This window comes from Gouania willdenowi, chromosome 3 (assembly GCF_900634775.1).
Source record: "Gouania willdenowi chromosome 3, fGouWil2.1, whole genome shotgun sequence".
Taxonomy (NCBI): Eukaryota; Metazoa; Chordata; class Actinopteri; order Blenniiformes; family Gobiesocidae; genus Gouania; species Gouania willdenowi.
The window spans coordinates 22,358,254-22,385,370 of NC_041046.1; the positions used below are offsets into that span (position 1 = coordinate 22,358,254).

The 27,117-nt window shown below is 38.0% G+C and overlaps 3 protein-coding genes across 3 annotated transcripts; 1 reads left to right on the forward strand and 2 right to left on the reverse strand.

The window, feature by feature from the left end:
* Positions 1-1,128: 1,128 nt before the first annotated feature.
* On the forward strand, positions 1,129-15,649 carry adpgk2 (ADP-dependent glucokinase 2). The gene is made up of 7 exons (XM_028436284.1): positions 1,129-1,358; positions 10,413-10,572; positions 11,884-12,074; positions 12,160-12,256; positions 12,347-12,483; positions 12,633-12,769; positions 13,231-15,649. The coding sequence occupies exons 1-7, from the start codon at positions 1,163-1,165 to the stop codon at positions 13,792-13,794; spliced, it is 1,482 nt and encodes a 493-aa protein (XP_028292085.1). The 5' UTR covers positions 1,129-1,162; the 3' UTR covers positions 13,795-15,649.
* A 112-nt stretch (positions 15,650-15,761) lies between these two features.
* Positions 15,762-19,435, reverse strand: drc8 (dynein regulatory complex subunit 8). The gene is made up of 7 exons (XM_028436308.1): positions 19,281-19,435; positions 19,091-19,175; positions 17,673-17,745; positions 17,329-17,405; positions 17,176-17,218; positions 16,426-16,492; positions 15,762-16,266 (listed from the first exon to the last, which is right to left on the reverse strand). The coding sequence occupies exons 1-7, from the start codon at positions 19,303-19,305 to the stop codon at positions 16,148-16,150; spliced, it is 489 nt and encodes a 162-aa protein (XP_028292109.1). The 5' UTR covers positions 19,306-19,435; the 3' UTR covers positions 15,762-16,147.
* Positions 19,436-19,911: 476 nt separating this feature from the next.
* cgref1 (cell growth regulator with EF-hand domain 1) lies at positions 19,912-25,061 on the reverse strand. The gene is made up of 7 exons (XM_028436295.1): positions 24,830-25,061; positions 23,822-23,921; positions 23,663-23,734; positions 23,039-23,112; positions 22,421-22,545; positions 22,202-22,303; positions 19,912-21,193 (listed from the first exon to the last, which is right to left on the reverse strand). Exons 1-7 carry the CDS (start codon positions 24,837-24,839, stop codon positions 20,915-20,917), a joined length of 762 nt encoding a protein of 253 aa, XP_028292096.1. The 5' UTR covers positions 24,840-25,061; the 3' UTR covers positions 19,912-20,914.
* Between the last annotated feature and the right edge of the window lie 2,056 nt (positions 25,062-27,117).

A 27,117-nucleotide genomic window follows, 5' to 3' on the forward strand; every position in this document is an offset into this window, starting at 1 on the left:
CCATATACTGTACAATATAGCACTTAAAAAAAAAACATTTTTGGAGAAAGAGGCATATATATATATAAATTGCATTATGCACTATGGCACTTTAGGTGATTTTTTTAAAGGCAACTCAGGGCTATTTGCAATACAACACTTTAAATAACTTGTTTTATTTTTAAGAAGATAATGAAACTCAATAATTTATTGTATGCACTCCTTTAACTGACCAACTCTGAGTATGTGGAGATGAACTGCTTTTCTTTGTCCTACAGCATCCTGTCCATTCTCTTGATAGTGTAGTTGTTCTGATCCCAGTGTTCCATTTACATGTAAAGTTTCTGTGTTTTATTAACCCTATGTTCCTTGTCCTGTATGTGATCCTTTTGTGTCTCGCCTTGTTTTATTGTTAATTATGACATTTTATTACATCAGCCTGTCTGGAGACAACAGATGGCTATAATCTGACATATTTATATTTTTTTGAATGTTCATTGATATGTACTGTCCCTACTTAAATACAAATATACATGTCCCCATTAAGTTGCATGACCATGTCATCAGCTGAACTTGAATACATTTAAATAAAATCACACCAATCCCTTCGAAACGGGTATGGAGATGATCTCGTTAGAAATTGAGCTCCATTCATAAAGGTACATGAAACTAATTAAAGGTGTGTGGCGGGTTTTCACCAGCAGGGGGCGCTGTATGTATGAGCCGTCTTTATCTGAGGCTCGGATGACTATTAATAATAAATGTGATAAACACTGTGAAACTGCTATTGGTGTCAGATCTTAGAGGATTGTGACTTCCGCCATGATGTCAGCAAAAACTACAGCCCGCCTCCATCAAAGAGAGGGTCGTTTTCCACTCCACCGCACACCGGTTGTACTGTTTGGTGGTGGATTCCAATGGGAAAATAAAAAACATGAGAAGATCAACAGCAAGATTCTTTAACCTTTTTAGTTTATTCTGGAGGAAAATACCTTCAATAATTCATATTCTTTGTATTGATTTTGTCAGCAAATGATAGTTTGCGCGGTCTGTCATCGGGACATGCTGGCGTACAAATCGAGCATATTTCCAAAAGCTGGCTTCTGATTGGTGGAGTGGACGGAAGATATTTCTTCATTATACCCACGGACGGTGCTGCTGCTTCAGTCAAACATCATAGACGATGGAGGGTGGGAGCCGGTGGTCCTGGTGGAGATGCGGGTCTGTAGTGTCGGCGCTGGTGGTCCTACTGGCTTTATGGCTTAAGTCCCCGCCGCGTGCGGTGCTGGACGAGCGGCTGGACGCGGTGCTGTCTTCACTGCTGCGAGCTGAGCGGAAAGTGGGAATAAACAACGTCGCCAGACCAAGAGTGGCTATCGGTAGGTGCAGAGTGAAAGCTAACAGAGCTAGCCTCACCTGAGGGGGAGGTCCAGTCATGGATTGATGTATAGATCAGGTTCCATCATTCATGTGATGGCTGAGTCAGTATTTAGTAGAGAAGTCACTAACGGTTTGGTTTGATTTGATGATGACAGATCATGATATGAACATTATTTACAATTGATTCAACGCTAGTGTGATAATTCACTATTTGATTAGGTGGTATTTAACCACTCCAATGAGTTGGTATGATTAAATGATAACATACTTATAACTCAGATTGTATTAAAGATCAGTTTTATTGTTCGAACTTCTTACTAATGATTTATTAAATGTTTAGATTGATTGGCTCTAATGCCAGTTATGGTAATTGGTATGAAACGATAGCGATTGACTAATTGTTAACGTATGATCTGATGGCATTTAAAAGAGGAAGTGCACTTGATTTGATATTTTTAATAATATTTTCCCTTGTTATTATTTCTTTGTTACTGGATTTCATTGATGCCACACATTACTTCTCGAATAAAGTGTGATCAATGCACTAGTTAGTAGGGCTGGGTTGGAATAAAAAGGGATTATTTAATTTGAATGGATTTACCTTTGAATGGCCTGTTATCACTTTGTAAAATGTATAATTTAATAAGCACTTTTCACCGTGTCTAATGCAGTGCTGTGGGCTCAATGCTTAGTGTGACACATGAATAGTTGTAACACTGCACCAAGTTAGTTAGGTTAGTGTTACTTTCTACTATTTACAGCATTAGATCTCTCAGAATCTCTTCCGCATCCAAGTAAAATGAAATATCCTTAACTAAATCTGGAATGGATATGATGCCTTGACCCAGCTCTACTGGTTATTGTTGACACTGTTGCTCAGCTGATGTGTTGAATTTAATCCCTACCTAGATGCATAGTTGTATTTTGAGGGATGACTGATGTAAAGTGGGCTCTGATCTTCTCAGTCACTAACAGTTTGTCCTGGTTGTCCTTCAACCACCAGGACACAGACTACAGTACCAGGGCTAGTTGTGGGAGTGCGAAGACGGAGTAGAAAGCCGAATCATGGTGCATTGTAGAAATAGTTTTATTAATATTATAGCATGTCAGCTTCAGGATGTATGTACTAAATCTATTGATTTGATTTACTTGAACCAAATCAACCTAGTTATCAGTCTTAAAGCTTGAGGAGGCAACTTTGGAAAGAGTTGCTAAATCAACGTACTTTTCTAGTAAACAGCAGAGCTTGTTCGTTCTTCCCTCAGGCCTTTTGGAATCACTGTGTCTGCCAAACAAGTTGACTGATTGTTGGCAGGAAATGTTATTCTTCAGTCCAAATCCGTTAAATGTATTTCTGTAAAAAAAAAAATCATCTAGCAACAAACATAGAAATGTTACAGCCTTCCCATGTAAGGAGTGTAAAATAACCTAGAATGTGTTTGTAGAGCAGAACAAATTGACAGAGTAAGGGAAGAAGCTCTCACAGCACATGACAACCGCTCCACCCTATATGACTAGTATGTTTGTTGTGCACTCTTTTTAAAATTATTTGTGCTTTCTAATGAAAAATAAAAAAATTAAGTCTTAAATGGTTGTAATTTGCCATATTAGATATGGTGAACTTACTTGTATTGTTAGTTAGTATTTTAGTATAAACTAACACCTTTAAATGCACCTTGTGATGTGTTCATTTCTTTTCAAAATGGAGAGACAATTTTGTGACGAAAATATAATTTTGCATTATTTCAAAGAGCGAAAAATAGCATTGCTACTATGTTTGTTCATTTAGAAAAGGTTTTAATGCGCTTTTGGATGTTCCTATGTCAGATATGTTTTTTTTTTTGTTTTTTTTTTTACTATAAATCTATTATCACCATAAACGTGCACTATTTGTTTTAATGTCTGGGTTACATAAGAGAAATGTTTATTCTTATAGTTCAGAAGTGAAAAAGTATTGATGATTGAAGATTATGATGAATAAACATTACTTATTATTTCGTTATATTTATTTGAGGTTGGTTTGAATTTTGCCATTACCTCCTCCTTATTGACTGATGAAAATGCTTAAGGTCTCAGTTTTAAAATCTGGCCAAACTGAATTTGTAATTGAGTAGCTCTGCAGTTAAAAATGCTGAATTTCAGCCGATCTTATCTGCCGTGCTGACTACTGGTTGATCCTTAGCGTTGATGTAGTTTGAGTAAACATGGGACAGTCAGACTCTGGGACTGAGAGAGGTGGACATTAAAGGCAGCTTTTTTATTTGAACTGAAGCACTTTTACTATTCTACATAATGTGTTCATCCAGTTACTACACTGCATTCTTAAGTTTGCTAGTACTGTGTATTTTGAGTCTGAGTTTCAAGCCCAGGTAACTATGCTCTGCAGTGTTTACGGCTGTATTTGTTTTAATTCTATGCTAATCTATTATCTATTGCACTTTGTTTCCACAGATAGTTAAAAAGGTAATGTTATCTGTCAAACCTTTAACCAGCTAGATTACAGGTTCAGCCAGTCTAACCAATTATAATGTAATGTACTCTCATTAAGTGGATGGATACGAACATGTCGAGCTTTTTGATGTCTCTTCAGTTTGGTGGTTGTATTACTGATTTAATGTTTTGCAAGAAGCACAGGAAGGGATTACTCCTGTTGGAAAGAGTATATTATTTTATTTCTAGCCTATTTACTAAACATTAACACATGAGAGGAACATAAACTCTACTTTTAGCTCATAATAATGCAACTTTCTTTCCTTTTTTGTTCACTCTCTCAATGAGAGAATTTGTGGTTTGACAGTAACTTTCATCAGGAAAAGAGCCACTTTGAGCCACATTAAAATAAGCTGGTTGTGTATTTCTGTTTTTTTTATTTGTATTGATAAAAAGGCTTAACGGAGTACCCGGTTACGTCATTTTTGTTCTGTACATGTTTATGTGGCAAGAATAGCAAAGATGACAATTAGAAATACTTGAGTCCTTTATTCCTTTTAAATACACCATTGACATTTAATTGTGATTTTTTTTTTTTTTTTTTTTTTTTTCTCATATAAAAATAATTTGCTCCTTCTCTTAATGGCCATAGACACACTATACATTTATATTTAGCTCACTTATATTGTAGTATGTCCAAAGTGCTGTGCTCTTATTATTAGCCACATTCAAACTCACTTTCACACAACAATCACAGAGCTGTCTCGGAGCCTAGAGTGCAAACAAGGACACAAAGCAGTTTAAAACTAACAAACTAAAATACACATTGACTCCTATTGTAAATTTAAACACCAATCAACCTGACTTACAAGTTTTAAGACTAGAACTGAAATTAAAACACAATTCTAATGTAGAGACGGGGAAAAAAGACAAACATTTATTCAATACAACTTTATCAGGGTCATGAAATTCCTGAAAAGGTCATGGAATTTGAAAAAAACGATTTTCCAGTCTGTTTTGGAAAAGTTTTGGAAATATAGCCTTTTTTACTTTAATGTTTAAAATATATTAAACCCCAAAGATTTTCAGCGTTATCTCAAAGTGAAAGTGCTGCATACCAGCAGCATCATACTATAACACCCGAACATCCGCATTCAGAATGCCGTGACCGTTAATATCATTGCATTTTAACGCCAAATGCGGAAACGATGCGTGCAGTCTATTCCCTTTCCAGGTTAGTTTGCACGCTGCTGAGACGAGCCTGGGAGCATCAGAGGGGTATTTGAAACTTGCCGGGAAAATGTACATTCAATTGAACGTGGCTGGCAAATGCAAAATATCAACAATGGCTAAAAAGAGAAGTGGACCCTGGCCGTGCTGGATGTAAACTGTGTCAAAAATCATTTGACATCAGCAACATGGGGGAAGCAGCACTTATTAGCCACGCTACGGGGGAAAAGCACAGTGACAGCCAAAAGGGGGCTTAACACACTGCAAGCGTGAGCCCCTACTTAACTCCGCGGACTGCAGTTAGCTAACGAGAGGTCTTCGGCTATCGTTAATAATGCACAAAGACAACCGACACTCAGCCAGTCTACTGACTTAAATAATGTACTGTCTGCTGAAGTGCTTTGGTTTCAGAAGTTGATGGATTCTCGTTATTCCTACAGTTCTTGTGCCAACGCTGCTGCAGTTTTTAAAGCTTTGTTCACAACAGTGAAATAGGTTCTACATTTACTCCGGGAGAAACCAAATCTCCATACCTCACAACATTTGGAATAGCGCCCCTAATTCAAATTTCTCCTGGTCAAAGAGGTAACCAGGCAGGCTGGCTATGTAATGATGTTTGATGAAATATTAAACAAAGCTCAAACAAATGGATTTACACATACGTATTTGGGATGGTGGTGAGGTGAAAACCTGCTACGTAGACCCTGAATTTCTCGGACACGTAACTGCACAGGACATGGTAGAGCGAATGCAAAATGTTCTCTCTGAAACGGGACTGGTGAATCTAGTTCAGCTGTCAATGGACAGGCCTAATGTTAATTGGAACGTTTTTGATTTAATTCAATCTTCAATTGTCGAAATCAACAAATCACTTATCAACATTGGCTCGTGTGGACTGCACACTCCATAATGCTTTCCGCGATGGATAAAAGGGAAGCCAATGGGAGGTGGGTCATGTGCTCTCAAGCATGTATTGGCATTTCATTGCATTTCAAAAACAGTCCAACGCCCAGAGAAGGCTTCAGCAAACTCACTGGCTGCGAAGCACCCATGCTAAAATCTGTCACCACGGATGGGTTGAGAATGTGAAGGCGTGTGAGAGAGGACTTACCAGACCCAAAGATAAATTCCTTCTAAGAAATCAAAAAGGCCTGCGAAGATGTACTTCTCCCAGTGAAAACTCCAGTATTCATAGCGAAGCAGGTCACCCCTTTCCTTGTCTAGTACCAAACCGACAAACCTATGCTGCCATTCACGGGGGAGGACGTGTACCAGCTGCTCAAAGGTAAATAAACATAGTTTTCTCCTAACATTTACTCGCTGTTTTTCCACCAGAAAACGTGTGATTGAAGGTGTATAAAGTTAGTGAATGTAGGAATACAGAGCTCCGCTTGTTGCAGTTGGACTCGTGATCATGTTATCCTGTGACCTAAAATGAATGCAGAGCTTCATCTGAAATGTGATTAATGTTTTGTGATTTCAGGGGTTTCAGATTATTATAACTGCATTGAAATGTAAATTTGCCAAGACAGGTTTAGCTATTAATGTAGTAGTTCAGTTGGTCATCATTTCAGTTTGTGACACTTCAGATTGGGAGGGTCGGCGCTCTCATCAAGTGGCTGCACGGGTTGTCATGCAAAACTTTATAATAGTAAAGGTTTCACAAATGCTGCTTTAGGATCACATCTTCCATTTTAATGATTAATATGCTGTAGAAAATGTGTCGCGGGATGATTAGCGTTGATGCTAACGGACAACACGACGTAATCTTGCGTGATTTCTGCGTAACTCTCCCATGTCCCGTAAAAAAATGAAATGCAAACTTAATGTTTTAGGTTCATAACTCATTTTAATGATTTTTTTCTGCATAAAAATTGTGGCGAGGAGCTAGAAAATTCTTGTTGAGATTCACACAATCTCGTGTGCTTTAAACATAACCCTTCGGTTGTGGCAGGTAAAATAAAATGCAAAAATAATAAAAACGGAAATTTGGAGGCTCTACTCGTGACATTAGAGGTGGTGTTTCATCTTTGTGATGTTGGTAAATTAAATTAGATTGTACTGCTGTTTTCTTAATGTGTGGGATTTATTTTGTTTTGTCATTATGTTAAGGCTGGAATAATAGCTTGTGCTTGTACAAGGCACCTCCCCTGTTGGTAGAGAAGCCAGGGGGTAATTACAGGACCATTGCATTCTGCTACACTTCAATGGTTTTGCAAGGTTATAGGTTTAGCCTACCGAAAGAAGTGGCCAAGCTAGTTTGACATTATTTTTGCTCTGTGTTTGACAGTAATTTACTATCTATGGTCTTTAAATACAATATGGAATTTGGAAAAAAAATATGACTGGAAGAATGTTACAATGACCATGATGACCTAGTCAACTATCACTAAATAATTTTATCTGCTTAATTCTATCTACAGGGCTCATGGATCGTTTCATCAAAGAGAAGACTATGAAAAAGGCCACATTGGTATTGTTGGATAACCGGGTCCCACAGCCGACGGGGATACTGGTGCGCGCTCTCTCTCTACCGATCTGTGGAACCTTATTAGTTCTCGGTTAAACTCTCTTTAACATTTACCACTGCACAACAGGGTGTTATTTCAGCAGATTGCAACAGGAAAGGAAACACTTTCTGCATTCTAACAAGACACTCGCTTCATCCTTTCCTGCTATATTTCTAAACCGCAGTGTCATCCATTAAGCACATTGCAGTTTCAGCATATTTTATGTCAGCATAGTGTCTATTAATAATGTAAGATTTTGGAGTCTCCCAACAGTATACAACATTATTCAGGTGCCTTTTGATCAAACCAGTGAACACAAAGATGCCTCCAAAGTCAAGATTGGGTTTGCAGCAGAGGTTGCGCTTACCAAACTGAGAAGTCAGAAGAATATCTCAGAGAGGCAGATGTTTGTTAAAAATGGACTGTAAAACCTTCCTCATTGTAATGTAATTTGTGCAATACCCTCTTGTTTGAAGCATGCAGTGTCTAGGTTCGAGACAAATGGTTGTACACAAAGAGCTGTGTGTGACTAAAATGAAAACAATTCTGCAAACACTTGTCAGTGAAAACCAAGTACAAGAATCAGTTTGTGATGATGTCTTGAGAGAGTACAGGGCGTGTTGATGAGTATGCAAATAAGGCAGAGACAACCCTCTAACTTATATTTATTGCTAAGTCTAATAGCCTGCACCGTTCAGCCAAAGAAATAAAAGCAGGTCTCGTAGATATCAAAAAGAAATTGATGAGATTAAAAGAAATGAAGTAGAGAAGTTTTTTAAAAAAAACTGAAAAGCACTTTTGTTTTATTTATTCTTTTTATTTTTTTTTCTGAAGCAAAGAGGATTCAATCAGTGCTTCTAGATTACCAAGAACTGTATATTGCTTGTGCTGTTACAGTATGTTACAGTTTGTTCAAAGTGCACTGTTCTTTTAAGTGAAATCCAGAGAAATGTATTTTATTTCATTCATTCCTTTAAAGGAAGTCTACCTAAGTTCAACTTTATTTATGATCATTTACTGTTTGAAATTGTTTGTCTACATTAAATATATTTGTTACCTGTTCAATGTTTTTGCTTTTTTATTATTTATATTTGGGATTAGTGAGTAAAGAAGGGAGGAGAGGTAGAGAAGCAGGCTTGTAAACAGAGGAACACCTGTTCCAATCCAGCATTTGCTCTTATTATGGGATATTAATCAAGTTCCTTAACCCTAACACATTGTGTTGTACATCGCTTTGGATAAGTGTCTGCTAATTGAAATTGTAATCTTATAATAAAATGGGTGTCAAAGGTAATGCGCCATTGTACGATGTTATATGACGGGTAAGTGATGGACACAACTTTCATTTCCTGTGCTACGTTTTTGCTGCTAACCATGGCGCACTGTTAGACCTCTGTTACGCTAGTACACTGGAAATACCCGCTCAGTTTTGTGCTCTCATGGTCTTGAATAGATGTTAGCGGTTCAGAACTAAGTCATGGAAATTTGGTAAAATGTTTTGGAAAATAATTGTGAAAAAAATGTGGGATCCCTGTTTATTTATATAGAGCCGATTACAACCCATCTGCCTCAACTGGATGGTTAATGGACAGTAGGGCTGCACACTTAATCAAATTTGGTTGCCATGATTAAATTAACCAAATCATTGGCAATATTTACATTTAAAATACGTGCTCTGCACTTTGTAATAGTGTATTTATTCACTTAGCCTTTGGTACATTTTAAATTCTTGGGTTCCATCCATCCATTTTCTGACCCGCTTGTTCTTTTTTTTCATGGTCACAGGGGTAAGTCGGAGCCTATCTGCAGCTCTCATTGGGCATTAGGCGGGGGTGCACCCTGGACAGGGAGTCAATACATCACAGTAAATCCTTCGGTTAATTTTTGTAATTAAAAAAAAATTATAATTTCATTTTAAAGCTTAAACTGTGCACATATTGTTTGTTTAAAAGTAGTGCAATAAAAACACAGATTTTTCCCTAATATGATAAATCATTGTGATTACAATACTGATCAAAATAATCGTGATTTTGATTTTTGCCCTAGTGGACAGAAAGACGAGAACAGAACAGGATAGCGAGAGAGAACATCAGAGTATCACAGACTAGTTCAGCCGCTAACCACAGATCAGGAACTGCCAACTCAAGCGTTAAGACACCTGAAACAGAAAAAAGAGAGAGGACGACTACGGGAAAGCACAGACTGCAGAAAAACATGGTACAGTGTTGGCAGGTCTGCCTGCATGGAAACACATGGTGCTAAACTGTGTGTGGAATGAGTATGGGGTGTAAGCACTGTGGTGGGTATGTTACAGGGGTCAGAATGAGGGATGAACTACAACCCCGTCACTACTGTGTTTGTGTGGAAAGCACCTGTTGGAGGACTATGTGTAGATGTAATGAGGGTGTGGTTGGTTGAATGACAGGGGTCAGAAGTGGGAGATGAGGCTACACCTCAACCCCAACCGTGCCTGTCTGGGAATCACCCACATTCAACCTCCACCACTCTTCCTTCCCCATGATAAGGAGGGGTTGGTGGATATTTCACCCCATTTGATTTCCAAAACCAAAAATGTATACGTTGATAGAAATATTTCAGAACTATACATTTAACATCAGCTGTCAAGCTTTACCAAAGCTTTGCAGCTGATTATCTAACAACTCTCTAAAAGATGAATAAACCAGGTACTCGGTTCTTTCCTGCAGAAATCTGTTATGTGCTCATACTTGTCGGGAATGTTTAGAGTTAAGGACACTTGAGCAGATGACACTGTGACTTGGTTCCTTTGATGTCTCGTGTTGTTTTTAATTTCTTCTGCTGGGTGTTTTTATGATGTGTAATTATTGCTCTTATTACACATCTCTTTCCTCTCCCATTTCCCAGGGTTTGGAGGTTGTGTTGACCTGCTTGTTGACGGTGTGTCATTGCTCAACAAGTTGGGCGTTTCTCCTGCCGAGCAGCCGCTTCATCACGACTACTTGGAGAATGCGGTGCAGCTGGCTGAGAGCTTTGCCTATTTCTTTGCTCCGGGAGCAGCTGCAGAGTGAGTGACCAACTATACCTAAAGCACAGTAAATAAACATTTAAGAGTTTGGTTCCTCTCTGGATCTGTACAGAGGCCTGCACTACAAAGCAACGTTCAAATTTGGCAGGTTGAGTCTGAGTTTGTGCCAACACTAATGTGTTTAGTTTTTTCTCATGGGGACTAAATGTCTCAGCATGGAGTTGTGTTTTGGATCAAAGCTCAGTGAGTTGAATAGACTACCTAATAAACATTTACAGTAGTTCTATGGGAATGTGTCCTACATATTTAGGTAAATCTGGCTGTGCAGGTTCTTTAGAGTTTACAACACTTTGATTTGGCCTAAAAAATTTAGGTTTTTCCCCACTATTTTGTATAAATGGAAGTAATATTCTTGAATTCCCCTTGTGTTCAGCCTAAACCAGTTGGCAACTAGGCTAGCACCTAATAATATAAAAGCACCATTGTCAATCACAAGTCACGACTACACGTGGTAAAATGCAGTGTTGGTCAAGTTACTTGGAAATAGTCATTTGTTAGTGATTACGCCAAGGAAATAATCCGATTACTTAACTGATTACTATTTTCAAAAGTAACTAGTTACTTTAATTTCTTCACTTTATGTAATTAAGTTACTTTTTAAAAAATTTGATGCACAAAATATTAAACAGTAGATCTTAAAGCCTAATTCGATTCTTTTTCATGTTCCACGTTAAAAATGTAATCAAATGAAACGGTCTCTTTTTAAATCTTGTTTTCGCAATGACTTTTACATTCCTGTGCTAGGTGCTTAGTCAGATTTGAGGTGGAATTTTTCGATGTAGATAAAAGTTTCCTTCCCACGCAGAGTGCACAACGGATGCTAATGTTGTCGTTTTTTACGGAGTCAAAGTAACGTTGGTACTTCCAAGCAGCATGGACGTGCTACCCAATGATGTTGTGCCGCTTATGTCTTTGGCTTGACACTACGGTGGCAGACTGGGTTATAATGCAAAAAAAAAAGACTAGGTTATAATGCGCAATAAAACACAAGATGCCCAACAAACAGTAGCGAGACGGTTTCGTTTTAGTAACGCAGCCTGGTTGTGGGAAAATAACTGTATTGAAATTACTGTTTCTTCAATTATAATCCCTTACTTTACTCATTACTTTGGGAAAGTAGTCAGATTACAGTAATGCGTTACTTCTAACGCGTTACTGCTCGTCACTGGTCAAATCTGAAAATAGGAATACTCAGGTTTCTCATCCTTCTTTTTTGTTGCTTTTTTTTTGTAAAGAACAGTTAATTTATTGTTATTTTTGTTCATTTTCTGTATTTTGTGATTTCTGCAGGCGTTTCATGCTAAATGACACTCTCTTTGCGGAGCTGGTCGATGGCGCCCGTGACTTGCCTGAAAATAGATGGTCTATAGGTGGCAACGCACCTGTAATGGCCAGTCGCATGGCAGCTGAGGGATGTGACGTGTTGCTGGGTGGAAGTTTCAGTGCTGACTTTAATGATGTCCTGTCTAAACACATTACAGGTACGTAAACACACACACACAGTGTAGGTGCTGTAAGTAGGTCCCTGTCATTACAAGCTCATTACCTCAGCCTTTGTGTGTGCAGTGGCAGGTAATGAGGTGGAAGAGCCAGACATCCATCTGATTTTGGAGTATCCATTAGGGGCGAGTTGGGGTCGCTTCACCTCACGGAGAGCCAACAGGTTTGTTTGATATTTGTTATTTAAAGTACAAAGAATAATCTGGAGGGCCCAGTTTATTTTTCCACCGCTCGCCCTGTCCTTGTCCTGCAGATATATCGTTCACAGTGATGATCATAACCCTTACCTGGATGCCATGGAAGAGTTTGCTGGGAAGCTTGAGGAGTTTAAGCCAGATTTGCTTGTAGTTGGTGGTCTGCAAATGATGGACAGCTTCCCCTTTAAGACGGGTAAATAAAAAGGGAAATCCTTAAATGACTCTCTCCTCCCCAACTTCTTATTTTCCCTTTCCTCTTAAGTCCTCCTATTCTTCACTTTTGCAATACTGTTTTTGAATCTTACATCAGTTTTTTTTTTTTGTTTGTTTTCTACACCCCAGGAGAGCGAGAAGCCCTCTTTTCTCGGCTGGCTGATCTATTGACCTCATCCACTCCTCAGATTGGCATCCACTTTGAGATGGCCAGTTTTGTAGAAGAGAGCATCATGAAAGACCTGCTTCACTACGTCATCCCAAATGTGTGTATGAGATACTCCTGTCAGCAAAACTAATCCATAACACCTAAAACGGGTTCTCAACTGGTTTCACCCTGGGACCCACATTTTGCCATGGGCACCAGTTGAGAATCACTGACCTAAAGGATCAGGTGCATACAAAGATGAACAATGAGAGCATGTTAGAAGAAAAATGTAGGCGCAACCAAATAGTTGGATTTGTTTAAGTTAATTGAATACATTTACATTTGTAAACAAATTTGTGTCCCTCAGTAGGTATTTAATTTACATACTCTTTTTTTTTTTTTTTTTCTCCTCCATGTCAGTGGCTCCTTCTTGTCATGGGTGAAGAATAAAAGTTTAAACCATTGCTTTACATGTATAAAACTAAATATAATCTGAAACAAACCCCAGACCACATTTTTTATGTATCACGTACAGATAAATGGGGTGCATAATCATTCATCTTAACTTTGTTCTTTCAGGCCGACTCTTTGGGGATGAATGAACAGGAACTTCCAAACCTGCTGAGCTTACTCAAAGGCTCCAACATTACAGTGTTGTCAGACCCCAATCCTCGCGTAGCAACAGTCCTCGACCAGATGAGAGAAGTATACCGCATTTTAAACCAGCGCTCCAAAGACGCCCAGGCAGGAAGTGAGGCAAACGGCGCCCAAGGTCAGGTGAAGCCTCTGACCCGACTCCACGTCCACACATTGGCTTTTCAGGCCATGATTGTAACACAAGCCTCTCAGTGGAAGAACACGATGTCGGCCACAGCTAAGGCCTCGCTCACAGCTAACCGTCATGTTTGCGGATCCAATGACATCGACCTGAGCAAAGCTCGGCTAATCATGGACGACTCCTTCTCCATTAGCCGAGAGGAAGGCAGCCAGCGTATCCCTCTGCAGGAAACCAAGCCGGTCAGCTGCTGGAATGAAGAGGACTATGAGATCTGTGTAGCTCCAGTGTTGGTGTGCACTGATGTTTACCAGACTGCAGGTGGAGGAGACAACATCTCAGCAGCAGGGCTGGTGCTGCAGATCTAGATGATACCAACTGGATCATGTTGTGTGATGCTGACTAAATGTTAGCAGCAGTTTGTCCCTGGAAACTTGTGCTGGTGTTGCGTTCACTTTCGCTACTGTTATCGGTTATGCTAAGCATAGCAGCTGTGTAGCAAATGGGTGTAGAGTTGATTATTGTCAGATGATTGAGTGCAGTGACTCATAATCAGATGAGATCTCTATCTATTATTTAGAGATTATAAATCCATGAATTTAGTCTATTTTGATCTTTTAAAGAAAATAGAAGAAAAATTAGGGAACTTTTACAATATCTTCCGACCAGCAGCAAAAAGGGGCGTTTGGTTTGTAAGCGGGTACACCCCCTTCAGAGGCAGAAACACCCCTTCTTCTTATTTGCTTCTGAATTGTAAGTTAACATCCGGTTTTGATCGGTATTTCATCTGATCAGCAGCAAAAAGGGTTAGGGTAAGGATTAGGGTTACTTCTACTTGACTTTGATGGAAGTCAAGTGGTGGAAATGACGTTTTTTTTTTAAAACCCTTTCTGATTGGTTGGTGTGAAAAGGTACTGCAACCCTCATTAAGGCGGTTTTGTAGCCCATCTGAAACGCCCCACAGCTGGTCCGACCCTGCTCAACGTTTCAGCCAGACTTAAACTTCTCAGTTTTAGGTGATGGGTAGGTGACAGCAGCTTCATGGGTTTAATCAATGTATGCTTCATTCACTTTTGTAAGCACATTCTTTCTATAAGTGTAAAGCAGGTTTTATCAAGCGTGTTTTATTTATGACTCGAATACATGTGATGTTTGGAGTTGTTGTGGGCCATTTTCGGACTAAAGTGATGAGCGCTGTTAGTCTTTCCAAAGCCTTCTACAGTGAACTGGCTTGTTTTTAGCAGTGTCGTCATGTTTGAGCACTAATGCTGCTGTGCGATGAATACTTTGTTTTCAGAATGGACTTCTCTATGCAGTTAAAACTTCAGGAAGATTCAGAAATAATGAAATCTACAGTTTTTTTAGCATGAAGTTTATCCAGCGAGGTCACTTACTTGAAATCTACCATTCCTCCAGTGAACCAGCCTTCAACCTCAACTGCCTTTGAACAAGTTGTTCAGATGAGCCAAGCTTCAGGCATGAAGATGTCACTAGACTTTATTTTGAAAGTTTCCTCTGTTTTTCTTAAAGGAAGATTTACTCTTGCAGGTTCTTCCCATTACATGTGGATGTGTGTGTTGTGATTAGGGTGTGTTAATGATTGATGGTGATGTCAACGTTTCACTTTACTGTTCACATTTCTTATTAATAATCACATTTTCTCTTTGATTCTTTTTTTTAAATTCAGATTATGATGTTTTAGGGACCAAACACCCAGTGTGGACTTTGACCATGTTACATTACTGGAAAGTAGTGGATCACATAGATTTTCAATGTTTAAATCTTTTGACTCACAGAATAATTTCAAACGTAACGTAATGTTTCCTCCCTTCAATATCATTCTAGTCTATAATGCTGAATCACTTTTCATCACATATTTCCTTGTTTTATTGTAGCACAGAAGCATGCAGACATTCCTATCCCAGTGAATTGTTTAATGAGTGTGCCACCACTACATATATTATCTACCTTGTTTCGACAAATCTTATTTCCTGTTGGCTGTAAGTGAATGAGCATTATTCTGCTTTAGTGTATGACGCAAAGGGAATTTTTAATACAGACCAATTCTGCCACTTGTAGACATAAATGTGCTGCTGATGCCTTTTGTGTTTGTCGGAGGTGAGGAAACATGTTGGTTTTTACTGTGAAGCTACAGCCGTTTGTGTGACTATGCATATTGACTCCATGCAGAATCTCTTGATAAATATGCTGAGTGAGCATTAATGGCTGTGTTTATTTTTTAAAGCCGGGTAGGTTTACTCCTTTTGGAATGCTGTTTTAAATTATAAAAACATGTCACACAAGCCAAAAAAAAAAACACCTCGAACATTATCACTTTCATTCTATAATTTATGTTGCATGTTGCCAGGTTATTTAAAGTAGTATAATGCACATGATATATATTGCTTAAGAGAATGGCTGCAGTGCTGACACATGGTAGGAGTCTATATTGGTTGTTCTAATACAAGTTATTTCCATTGGAAATGACTTTCAGAAACATTGCACTCTTCAGATCACTTATGCTGCTAAATTTAGTCCATTGACTGTATTTACAAAGCTCTACTGAAGAACATGGAAATAATGAACCCGAGTGACTCAGGTTTCAAACGTTTTTCTGCAGTTGAGGTTTAAAAGAAAAATCTTATCTTAGATTTGTTTCCTGCAGAATTTGTGCTGGCCTGAAAACATTTGCATAAACTGATCTATCCACGGCAGTGCTTGCTACAGGCTGGAGTCAATGGTGAGCTGACCGAGAAGGTCTTTGTAATAAAAGAGGTTGTCCTCTCGGTCAGCATGTGCTGTCAGCATCTCATCCATCTCCTCCTGAGTGAAGGGCTCACCTGGTTCAAAGAGTAGAATTATGGAACACGTGCACAACAAAGCTTTTAGTTAACTGTAAGCAATATGTGCAAAAGTCAAAATTCAGTGTTTGTCATTTCAGCACACATTTAAATCTCAATGTGACAACGGAAAACCAAAAGCTTTAGCTTTGACTTTACCTTCCTGTGTCATGTACTTAGTCAGCTGCTCAGGGTCAAGGAATCCTTTTTTATCCTTGTCCAGAACCTGGGAATACAGTGTAACACATCAATTATACTTCTGTCCATAGTTGTATTTAAATAATACATAAGGTGGCTCTGGAGCTACAAATGTCATTTTTAATCAGGTGGTTGGGGGGTCAAATTCAGGGATTTCCCCTCTATGTCTCATGAGCAGGTGCTGTTTTTGAAGAAGACAAACTACAACGCTCCCAAAGCACTGGCTGGAGCTACTGCAGTGGTGAATAAAGGACGTTATAAACCAAGTCAATTTACCATACTAAATCCTGAGTACAACTAATGTGTTTTATAATAGCAGTAAAAAAAAGAGTCATATGTGGAAACAAGTTTCTGTACATCCACTCAGATCATGCTCCTCAGGTTCTTGCAGGGATGGAGCCTTTTACAACCTACGATAAGTATGTCAAACACAAAGCCTGTCAAACAATCATCCATGAAGGCCATGGGATGACTGTGATCAGAATATAAATAACAGAAAACAAGGATTAAGTGACTCAGAAATGGAATACTCTAATAGACTACTGAATGCTTCTGTAAACTAGGTGGTTAATTACATGTTCAAATGATAATGCCAATATACTGTTCAAAGTTTGACCCCACTTGAGGTCAAATTTGTTCTAAATTAGCTGAGATAAGCATGTGTTGAGTGAATATAATAATGTATGACTGAGTGAAAAATCAAGCTCTCACTTCAAAGGCCTGAAGCAAAACATCCTCAGGGATTGGAGGAAACCTAAAGAAGAAAGGAGTCTCATTACTGACAACATATATATATATATAAAAATGGTGTGAAAGGAAATTGTAAGTATAGTCATTGCCAGGGGCATAAAGATTCTAGCTTACTTGTTCTCCAGCAGTATTTTAGTCATTGTTGGGAGGACTCGGTCCAGATGAATTAGTCCTGAATGGTCTTCCTCCACCTGCACCAATGAGAGATGTTCAAACAACCTCTGAATATTTAAAAAAAAAAAAAAAAAAAGCTTCTCAAAGCCATCAAGGTTTTTTTTGTAAAAAATGCCTAAGCAATCCAGACAGATACCAAACATTCTGTAGACATATGGAAACCACTTGTTGACTCCTGGCTATCCATGTCATTGTATTTCTGCCCTTATTAAAGAAATATAATAAGACTTTACAAATAATTATATGACTTTATTTTACTAGATATGATCACTCCGTATTCTGACCTCAGCTATGATGTCATGCAGGTCTGCCTGAGAGGGAAAGCAACCAAGTGAGTAGAGGATGGTGCCAATGTCCCTAGAGAAACACAAATAACACAAAGAAGAATCTTTGTATGTAAAATGTTAAAGTGTACATTTGGTATTATATTACATTTTAGTGAAACTATAATAGGGTAAAATTCGAGGCAGAAGTTGTAATAAAAAGGTTTTAAGGTGAACTGACTGCAGGAGATTGAAGCAGGAGCACAAATATGTGTTATTGTTGCAATTTACTGCTAGAGATGACTTTAAGGATATGTAACATATCTACATACCAATGGTGCGGTCATTTATATACTCATCTGAATCAGCAGGCTGAGCGATGAGTTATGGTTAATGGGAATATAGTTTTCTTACAATCCTTTAAAGTGTGAATGGATCACTGCAGAAAACTGTTGTAATCTGGCTCAGAGAATATTTGGAGCTCTCTCTGAGTGCTCTTGTTTTATTCTATTTATTTTGTTTTTTAATTTGAGCTAACAGCTGTGCATATGCCACATATGGCACTACAGGGGGTACTTGAGACAGAGAGAGAGGAAAATTAGTAAATGAAAGCACAAAAAATATAGGGTTTTATGTTTATTTTTAGTTAAAAATTATAATCACACTTTTCCATTGCATTTTTTTGTCTAAACTAATGGCGTATGCAAGGGTTTCTCAAATGGGGGTACACAATGGCACTACAGGGAGTACGAGAGAAAGAGAGAGAGAGGAAAATGAACAAATAAAAGCATTAAACATAAGTTTAATAATGTTTATTTTTAGTTTAAAATGATAATCACACTAAATATTACATGCAACGCACAAAAGGACAACAAAACCACGCAAAATAAGAGAAAAATATACTGGATAAAAGACAAACAATAACAAAATACCCAAAATGACACACACACACACACACACACACAAAGAAAGAAATATGCTTACTATTACAAGAAACACACAAAACGACAACAAACACACACTAAATGAGAAAAAAATACACAAGATCACTATAAAATACCCCAAAACATTATAGAAACATACAAAATAAGATAAACTGTATACTAAAATGAACAGACAAACAACAACAAAATGACACCAAGAACACACAAAATAATGATAGAAATTATTTATATTAGAATATAAACTGGAAATATGGTCAGTCTTGGTCACTCATAAGGAGGGAGATGACCGTAAATGATAAAAAAAAAAAAAAAAAATATTAAATAAAATAAACAAATAAAAAAAATTATTTAGGAGGCACTAAATACTGTTTCATTCCACTTATTTACAAAACAAGATGATTTAAAATGTGTTTATAGCTCATTCATTCTATCAATATGGTTGTACTTGCACTGAAAAGTAAGAGTTGAGGACTTTCCTCTGCAGCTGATGCTCACCTTACGTCCACCGTGTTGTTAGTCTCGTGGTCAAACGCTTCAAACGCTGCTTTAATCCTCTTCCGGAAGTCTGACAGAACACTTTCTAACGGACAGGCACAGTGCGGTCAGTCGGTGAATATTTGCTTTCCCACGTTTGAACCGAGCAATACTCGGAAAGACTCTGTGTAGTAGTTGTATCAACACAAACCTGCTTTCTGTCCACTATCCGCCATGATGACATCAGTTGTCGTTTCGTCGCCTAGCAACCGACTGCGTGCCAGCCCACGAGTACCGGTGTCACGTACTGGGTTTACCTCCGTACTGAGATTATAACCCTAATCTGATCCAATAAACAGATAAAACACGTGACTGTTCACTTTGAAAACAAAATTATACAAAAAAAATTGTTTTCTTTTTTTTAATTTAGCAAAAATACATTTTCCGTTAGTGCGCATGTGCGCGCATGCGCATATATAATTTCAGTACGCCGAAGACTCAGTACATGACACTGACCCCATTTTTCTTTCTTTTTTTCTAACACCAATTTGATTTGACATACTTTAACATTATAAATGCGTTTCTATCTGTTTTGTCCAGTTGTTTCGCAATCATTTTTAAGTGAGTGTTTTTAAGCATGTCGTAAAAGGGTTTATTTGTCCTATGAACACTTTGTGACGTGAAATGCGCAAATAAATTCATGCACTCTTCACAAATGTGAAAACAAGAGATAAAAACAATGGGAGTAGGCTATAAAATAATGACATATTGTGAAAAATAAAATCGGCTACAGTAGCAATAACAGTTTTTACAGTCAGTGTTGAACAAACAACAGACAAGAGTTTTGTTTTTATTTACTTTTAGTTGTCAATTCTGATAATAAACCAAAAATGTGGCTTTTGAAATTATGATATTGCAACAAACTGTCAAAACAAAAAAAAAAGACTTAGTTACTTTATTTTAAAATTGAAAAAACAACTAACATTTTAACCCAAACAGCTTTAATGGATCAAAGTCAAATTTCTTTAACCTGTTTTTTCCCGGTGCTGTCGAGGGGAAAAAATTAATTAAAAGGAAGACAATTTTTATTACAGTACTGTGCTAATATAGCCGCCACATAGCCATCAGCCATAAACACCAAGTGTGCAAATTAAATTATAAAATAAACACACACATCCACTCATGTATTTAGTCTCTATGGCTATTTGTCATCCTTACATAGCTGACATCAGGTGTAAGGAGGGAAGCATACCAGGCCATCTCTCACACACACACACGCACACGCACACACACACACGCACACACACACACACACACACACACACACACACACACACACACACACACACACACACACACACACACACACACACACACACACACACACACACACTAACAGACCCACATGAAACCAACCTACAAAACTTTGGACTGTGTGAAAAACATGCAAACTCCTCAAGTCCAAGGTCCACCTCGAGAGTCAAACTCAAGATCAGGCAGCAGTACCTAACCCACAACAACAGCAAAGATATGTGTAATTGAAATACTTGTGTCTAAAGATGGTGAACATAGCAAATGGTGGGAAAAAACTGTGAAAGTATGCTCTATTCCACAGAAATTTTTAAAATACACACAAAATATTCAAAATCTTTTTCTACTTTCCAGTCATTAACATTGACAGCATCTGGCTTTCTATGAAAAACAATATTGGATTGTATTAATTTCTCTGAATTAATGCATCAGTTGGGGAAAAAAATCCCAGCACAGTAACAACAAATATTTGTGTAGCATAGTACCTTTTCAAGTAATTCATTAATTCTTAGATTGGTGGCTGATTTACTAATGTTATATCTCTGGTTGCCCCTGATGTACTGGGATTCTCTGAACTGGTTGCTGCTCTTCTGCTGGCGTTTCTTTTCCTTTATGATGGTCAGTGTTTGCTATGGCTTTTTCTTCTTCTTCATTTCCTACTGCTTTTGTTTCCTTTTGAGGCTGTTCTTCGTCCTGAAGCTGAGCTCCTTCTTGCGTCCCACCGTCTTCTAGTGGCTCTGAGGCTCCAGCATTCACATTGGATGCCACCGCGCCTATTTTCTCCTCCCGCTCATGCTTGGACGCATTTGAATCCTTTGAGACAAAAAACATGCAGTAACATTGCATACAAAATAACGACACAGAAAAGAACACTTAACACACATGTTGAGTTAATGTTAAAAGTTTAGTTAAACTTAAAGAGTAACTAAACCCCTGTTTCCCCTGATCTGCCACTAAGAGGGAAATTCAAAAAATTCCTTGATTATGGGCGGGGCTCCTGGAGCAGTTAAGACACGCCCAGCCTATACAATAAAATCTCCAATGAACAATCTATGCTATGTTAACTAGCTACTCATTACTCAATATACCTCTCAATTTACATTTCTCTCAATCCAACCTACTCTCCACAAATTTTAGAGCCCACATGTGATAGTTTTTATAAATGGGGCGGGGCTAACAGTGCTTGTTTGTGATGCAAGATGGTCCCAAAATGTCACATGATCTTGTTCTCAGCCAATAGCAAAAATCAATTGTAATAGCTGAGTTTCAACCCATAGAGGGCAGTCACTCTGACATTTTACAACAAAATGTGCCATATTAAAATACTTTGACTAAAATATTGAGAGTTGGACCAGTAACAACCAACAGCACTATTTCATACCCATCGACCACCGTGGCTCAGTGGTAGAGTGGGTCGTCCAATAACTGAAGAGTTGGGGGTTGGGATCCCGCTTTAGCCAAGTCATTGTCGTTGTTCATGACTTTACCCAAATTGCCTAGTATGGGACCGATGGCGCACTATGGCAGCCTCGCTTCTGTCAGTCTGCCCCAGGGCAGCTGTTGCCACAATAGTAGCTTGCCACCACTGTGTGTGGAGTGAAAGAATAATGCACATCAATGTAAAGCGCTTTGAGTGTCAATGACAAAGTGCTATATAAAATCTAATGCATTATTATTGAGACATTTGTATTCAGCAGAAAAGGGGGTGTTGGAGTTTAGTTGCTCTTTAATCTCAAAATATCAATTTTACAGTCACTTGACACTGACAGTATGCTTTAATGCAGTATTACTTGTTTTTACTTGCGTTTGTATATCGTATACCTCTGAGTGACTGAGTGATGGAGACAGCAGCTCAGATGGGGTCAGCAGCCCATCCTCATTTACATCCTGAGACTGAAGCAAGGAGTCTACCATGGAAACCACCTGTAGTCAGAGTAAACAAAACATAACATTGGTAGTTAAAAGCGCTTGCACAAATATTTCAAAGTAGCAGTCGTGGAAGAACACAATAGACACAAACCCTCAACCACTCCAGCTCACCTGCTCACTGGTCTGTGCATTGGGTGAATGATAAGAGTTGTAGTCTGAAAGCAGCTTCATCATCTCCAATCCATCCAAGAATCCACTGCGATCATAGTCGTACAGACGGAGGAGAAAGAATACTTCTGTAACAGAAATTTAGAGGACAAACATGAAATGCGTTCTGTAAAATGCTGCAGTATGTATTACATGTTATGGACATTTTCTTAAACTTTGAATTAAATTATTAGACAGTCATCAACACTCATCCATTTTCAATCCATTACGTTGTTTGATCATTGATACATCACAATGTACCCCTAGAGCACAGACAAACAGCTGTGTGTGGGGCTCTTCAAACTTGGATTTTACTTTAACGCCTCAGTTTTGATCTCTTTGTCTTGGTCGGCGGATTCTTGTTGTAATGAAATAGACTTTTAGTCAAACTTCAGTATATCGCCATAAACTTTCCTGCTGTTCTTTGCTACTTAAATACTGAGAGGTATACTGCATTAAATAATATTATGTCAACATTTTCAGTTCTTATCATTTAAATTTGTTTCTTATTCAACAGAATAAACAATGTCTGAAGACGTTTGTGTTGAGTCGAGGGTTTTATTAATAGGAAGTCCTGTAAACCTTGTTCCCTGGTGTGGATCTCAGGTTCTCCTGAGCTGTTCTTCAGACTGGACTTAATGTAACTCTGCAGCAATCTGTGGTAAACACAGAATGAAATACATTTAAGAAAGCATGCATTCAACTCTATGAGGAAGACATAAAAAACAACAAGAAATGCAACCCACTATTGTGTTTCCTCCACACTACTAATGATGTCTGCCAATTTACAGTTTAACATGACATGGTTTCCTTCAAATGTGAGGCACTTTGTGTTTCTCCTCTAGATTTTTAATCAAATCTAATTAATCTAAGTAAACATTATAGTATTTTTAAGGACCAAGTTTGCATTTAAAAAAAAAGAAAAAAAAAAGAAGAAGAAGTTAAGTCAACTTCATAGTCTTTACAGTGTTGTGACAGGTGGGACGATCTTGATTCTCTACGGTGTAACATAAAACACAGCATTCGGCATTTCTTGTAATCTTATCACCTAAAGGATAGGCCCAGTCGTTAACACAACAGAGCAGCCAAAGTCCAGTTAATGATTAGAAACTAGAGGAACTGTAGGGCGCTCAGATGTGACTGAGGTTGGTAAGAACTGCATCTTATATTTAGAAGAATAACAAAGAGGTTTTTGGTAGATTTTACCTGCGCTCCTCCTCTCCTGAGTCAAAAGGATTCGCCAGCTGTGCAGAGGGAGGGGTATCTACAGGTTCATGTCTGTGAAATAGAAAAAAAAACCTTTGACATACCTTCTTTTTTTAAGTTAACCTGTGTACATATATTCTAGTCATTTATTGAGATTACCTCTGAAACCTCTCTGGAGCTGCCAGGCATAGGTTTATGAGAAGGAACACAAGCAGAGCACAAGAGAGCAGTCGGTCCAGGTGGGACTTTGTGAATTCACCTGAAAGCGCAGAGTATATATCTGTGATCACTTTATACATTTGTCCCACAAATCACTCTTTATTAAGTCCATAAAAATAACCCTCCAATGATTATGTACAGCACTATCATGCTTTGGAACACACTGGAAAACTGCTACCATAAACACTTGAGACTAAGATGGGATTCATTTGGACTGCTGTGCACTAAAAACAATTCAATTCAAAACAGCTTTATTGGCATGAGAAAACAGGTTTACATTGTCAAAGCAAGTGTGAGAACCATGTACACACGAAAAGATTCAATTATATAAAATGTGTGCAAAACAATAAGATTAAAATTAAATAATAATATAGGCTTCCATATAGAACACAATTTATAATTAAGTTATAAATGTTATAAAAGGGGACAAGGTTATGTGCAGAATTTTACATATATTAATATACACACATATGCGTCCGGTCGTACAAGTACATATATACAGTATATATATATATATATATATATATTCATGCATGCATGGGCAGACTATCTATATATACATAAATGTAATGGTAACAACCCAAGTCAGAGCAGCTCTGTAGCCCTTCACTTAGCGATGGATGGTCTCATGGTCCATTATTGCATATTCAATGGTATCCCTCCACATCTACTGTATATACTCAGTTTGATTCTGAGAGGATGCAGTATGATAAGCATCTCTGCAGCTTCCTGTGTGGGGATTGTAGAGATAAAACATGGATGCTGAACAGCACACATGACCCACAGCTGATCCATTGCTGAGTAGAGTAGACACTGACATCACTGTCCCTTCATCCCAACACTCACCCAGCGCCCGCATTACATCATTACATCACAGAGAGACCAAATTACATCACAAAGTGATCGACCAGAAGCGGGTGAAAACTTCTCTGCAGGATGTGTACCTACCAGTCTGCATAGTGAGCGTGTGCTATAGGAGTATGGTCCAGGTTACAGGTTTCAGCTTTGCTGCAGTCCGCGCTCTGCATTGCGCAGGGGCTGCTGCACGCGCCCACCCCCTTCCCGCCCTCAGTTGCTATGGAGATCGTGTTTTCATCAATGGCACAGTCCACGTGGAGGACCCACGTATACACACCGCGCGTCTGCGGTCAGTGTTTGTTCCAGTGAGTCTGCGCAGAGCGTCTGTTCGCCACGTCCTCACATAAACCGTCACAGGGAACACACACACACACACACACACACACACACACACACACACACACACTTTAAACTAACATACTATTTACAAATACATTAATGTACACAAAGACAAGCTACAAAAAAGCAGGAAGACATTTATTAACCCAGAAATTAAACTTGTCAATAAGGTATAAAAATAGATTTATTTTTTTTTATTGATTTTTTTTTAGTTTTTAATTTAATTTTTAGATAATGCTATATAGTGAAAACTCGTACAAATGTGATGAGCACACATAAACTGGGATGAAAATGCAGTAAGGCATGAAAAATTACAAAAAACGTGGAAAATGAAAAATAAGGAAAAAATGACAAACACAGAAAATCAGAGGAAAGGTTATGGTAAGGCATAAAAATTGAAAAACTTTGTAATTTTTTTTTCTGAGATAAGGTTATCAGAAGTCCATGAGAACTAGTGCATATGTGACGAGCACATTTAAACTGAGCTGAAAACGCAATAAGGCATGAAAATGAGTTGAAAAAAAGTGGTAAATGAGAAATGAGTAAAAAAGTGATAAATTCGCAAAATAAAAGGTAAGGCATAATTATTATTTTTTTTAAAACTTTGAATTTTTTTTTCTTCCTGAGATAAGGCGATCATAAGACCCTAAATGCTAGTGCAAATGTGATGAACACATTAAACTGGGATGAAAATGCAGTCAGGGATGCATGAAAAATCAGAAAAAAAGTGACAAACACAAAAAAAATTGAGGTAAGGCTTTAATAAGGCATACACATTTAAAAACTGTAATTTTTTTAGGATAAGATAAAAGTAAAAGTCAAATATGCCATGAGATGTGCCACTAGTACGAGGAGCTTTAGTGTACTTTGTCAAGCTGTGACTCTGGCACAGCAGACCCAGGGTTCAAATCCCATTCCTGCATGTGTCAGTTATGTTTTTCAACTCAAAAAACCTGAAAATAAAATTCAAATATGTCACAAGCACTGTTCTTAGTAAGTCAGTGTACAAACACTCAACATCAGAGGAAAGGCATGAAAAACTTTGCCATCTTTTTTTCTGAGATAAGGCTATCACAAGACCCTAAAAACTAGTGCAAATATGATGAGCACATTTAAACTGGGATGAAAATGCAGTCAGGCATGAAAAATGAGAAGAAAAAAAGTGGTAAATAATAAATAAGAATAAAGTGACAAACATGCAAAATCAGAGGTAAAGTATAGTAAGGCATAAAACTGAAAAACTGCTTCCTCCATAACACACAGCATGTGTCAACACTTAGAACCAATAACATTTTTCAACTCAAATAACCTAAAACTAAAAGTCAAACATGCAACGAGCACTGTTCTTAGTTAGTCAGTATACAAACACTCAAAATCAGTGGTAAGGCATGAAAAACTTTTTATTTTTTTAGTTTTTTTTTTAGATAAGACAATTACAAGACCCTAAAAACTAGTGCAAATATAATGATCACATTTAAACTGGGATGAAAATGTAGTCAGGTATGAAAAATGAGAAGAAAAAAAAGTGGAAAATGAAAAATAAGAAAAAAGCAACAAAAACGCAAAATCAGAGGTAAGGCACAACATTTTAAAAAACTGTTTTAGATAAGATAAAAGTCAAATACGCTATGAGAAATGACAGCAGTAAGAGGAGTTTTAGTGTAGTGTGTCAAGCTGTGACTCTGGCACGGCAGAGCACAGGTTTGTATCCCATTCTTCCAGCACAGCACGTGTCAACACGAGAATCTGTGTCTTTTTTCAACTCAAATAACCTAGAAGTAAAAGTCAAATACGCTACCAGCACTGTTCTCAGTACGTCAGTGTACAAACACTCACAATCAGAGGTAAGGCATGAAAAACTTTTTTTTTTTTTTAGATCAGGCTATCACAAGTCCATGAAAACTCGTGGAAATCTGATGAGCACATTTAAACTGGGATGAAAATGCAATAAGGCATGAAAAATCAGAAAAAGTTACAAACACCCAAAATCAGAGGTAAGGCAATAATAAGACATACAATTTTTTAGTTAAGATAAAAAT

Bases quoted from the DNA above. Each gene is read 5' to 3' on its own strand.
- adpgk2 (XM_028436284.1), top strand. From the start codon at position 1,163: ATGGAGGGTGGGAGCCGGTGGTCCTGGTGGAGATGCGGGTCTGTAGTG. The intron at 12,075-12,159 runs GTACGTAAACAC...TTGTGTGTGCAG, and splicing joins CCTGTCTAAACACATTACAG to TGGCAGGTAATGAGGTGGAA. The intron at 12,770-13,230 runs GTGTGTATGAGA...TTGTTCTTTCAG, and splicing joins TTCACTACGTCATCCCAAAT to GCCGACTCTTTGGGGATGAA.
- drc8 (XM_028436308.1), bottom strand. From the start codon at position 19,305: ATGGCGGATAGTGGACAGAAAGCAG. The intron at 16,493-17,175 runs GTGAGAGCTTGA...CTGTATTCCCAG, and splicing joins TTTTGCTTCAGGCCTTTGAA to GTTCTGGACAAGGATAAAAA. The intron at 16,267-16,425 runs GTAAAGTCAAAG...TCTTTGAACCAG, and splicing joins TAAGTACATGACACAGGAAG to GTGAGCCCTTCACTCAGGAG.
- cgref1 (XM_028436295.1), bottom strand. The intron at 23,735-23,821 runs GTAATCTCAATA...TCTATTTCACAG, and splicing joins GCTCCAGAGAGGTTTCAGAG to ACATGAACCTGTAGATACCC. The intron at 22,546-23,038 runs GTTTACAGGACT...TTTCTGTTACAG, and splicing joins GATCCACACCAGGGAACAAG to AAGTATTCTTTCTCCTCCGT.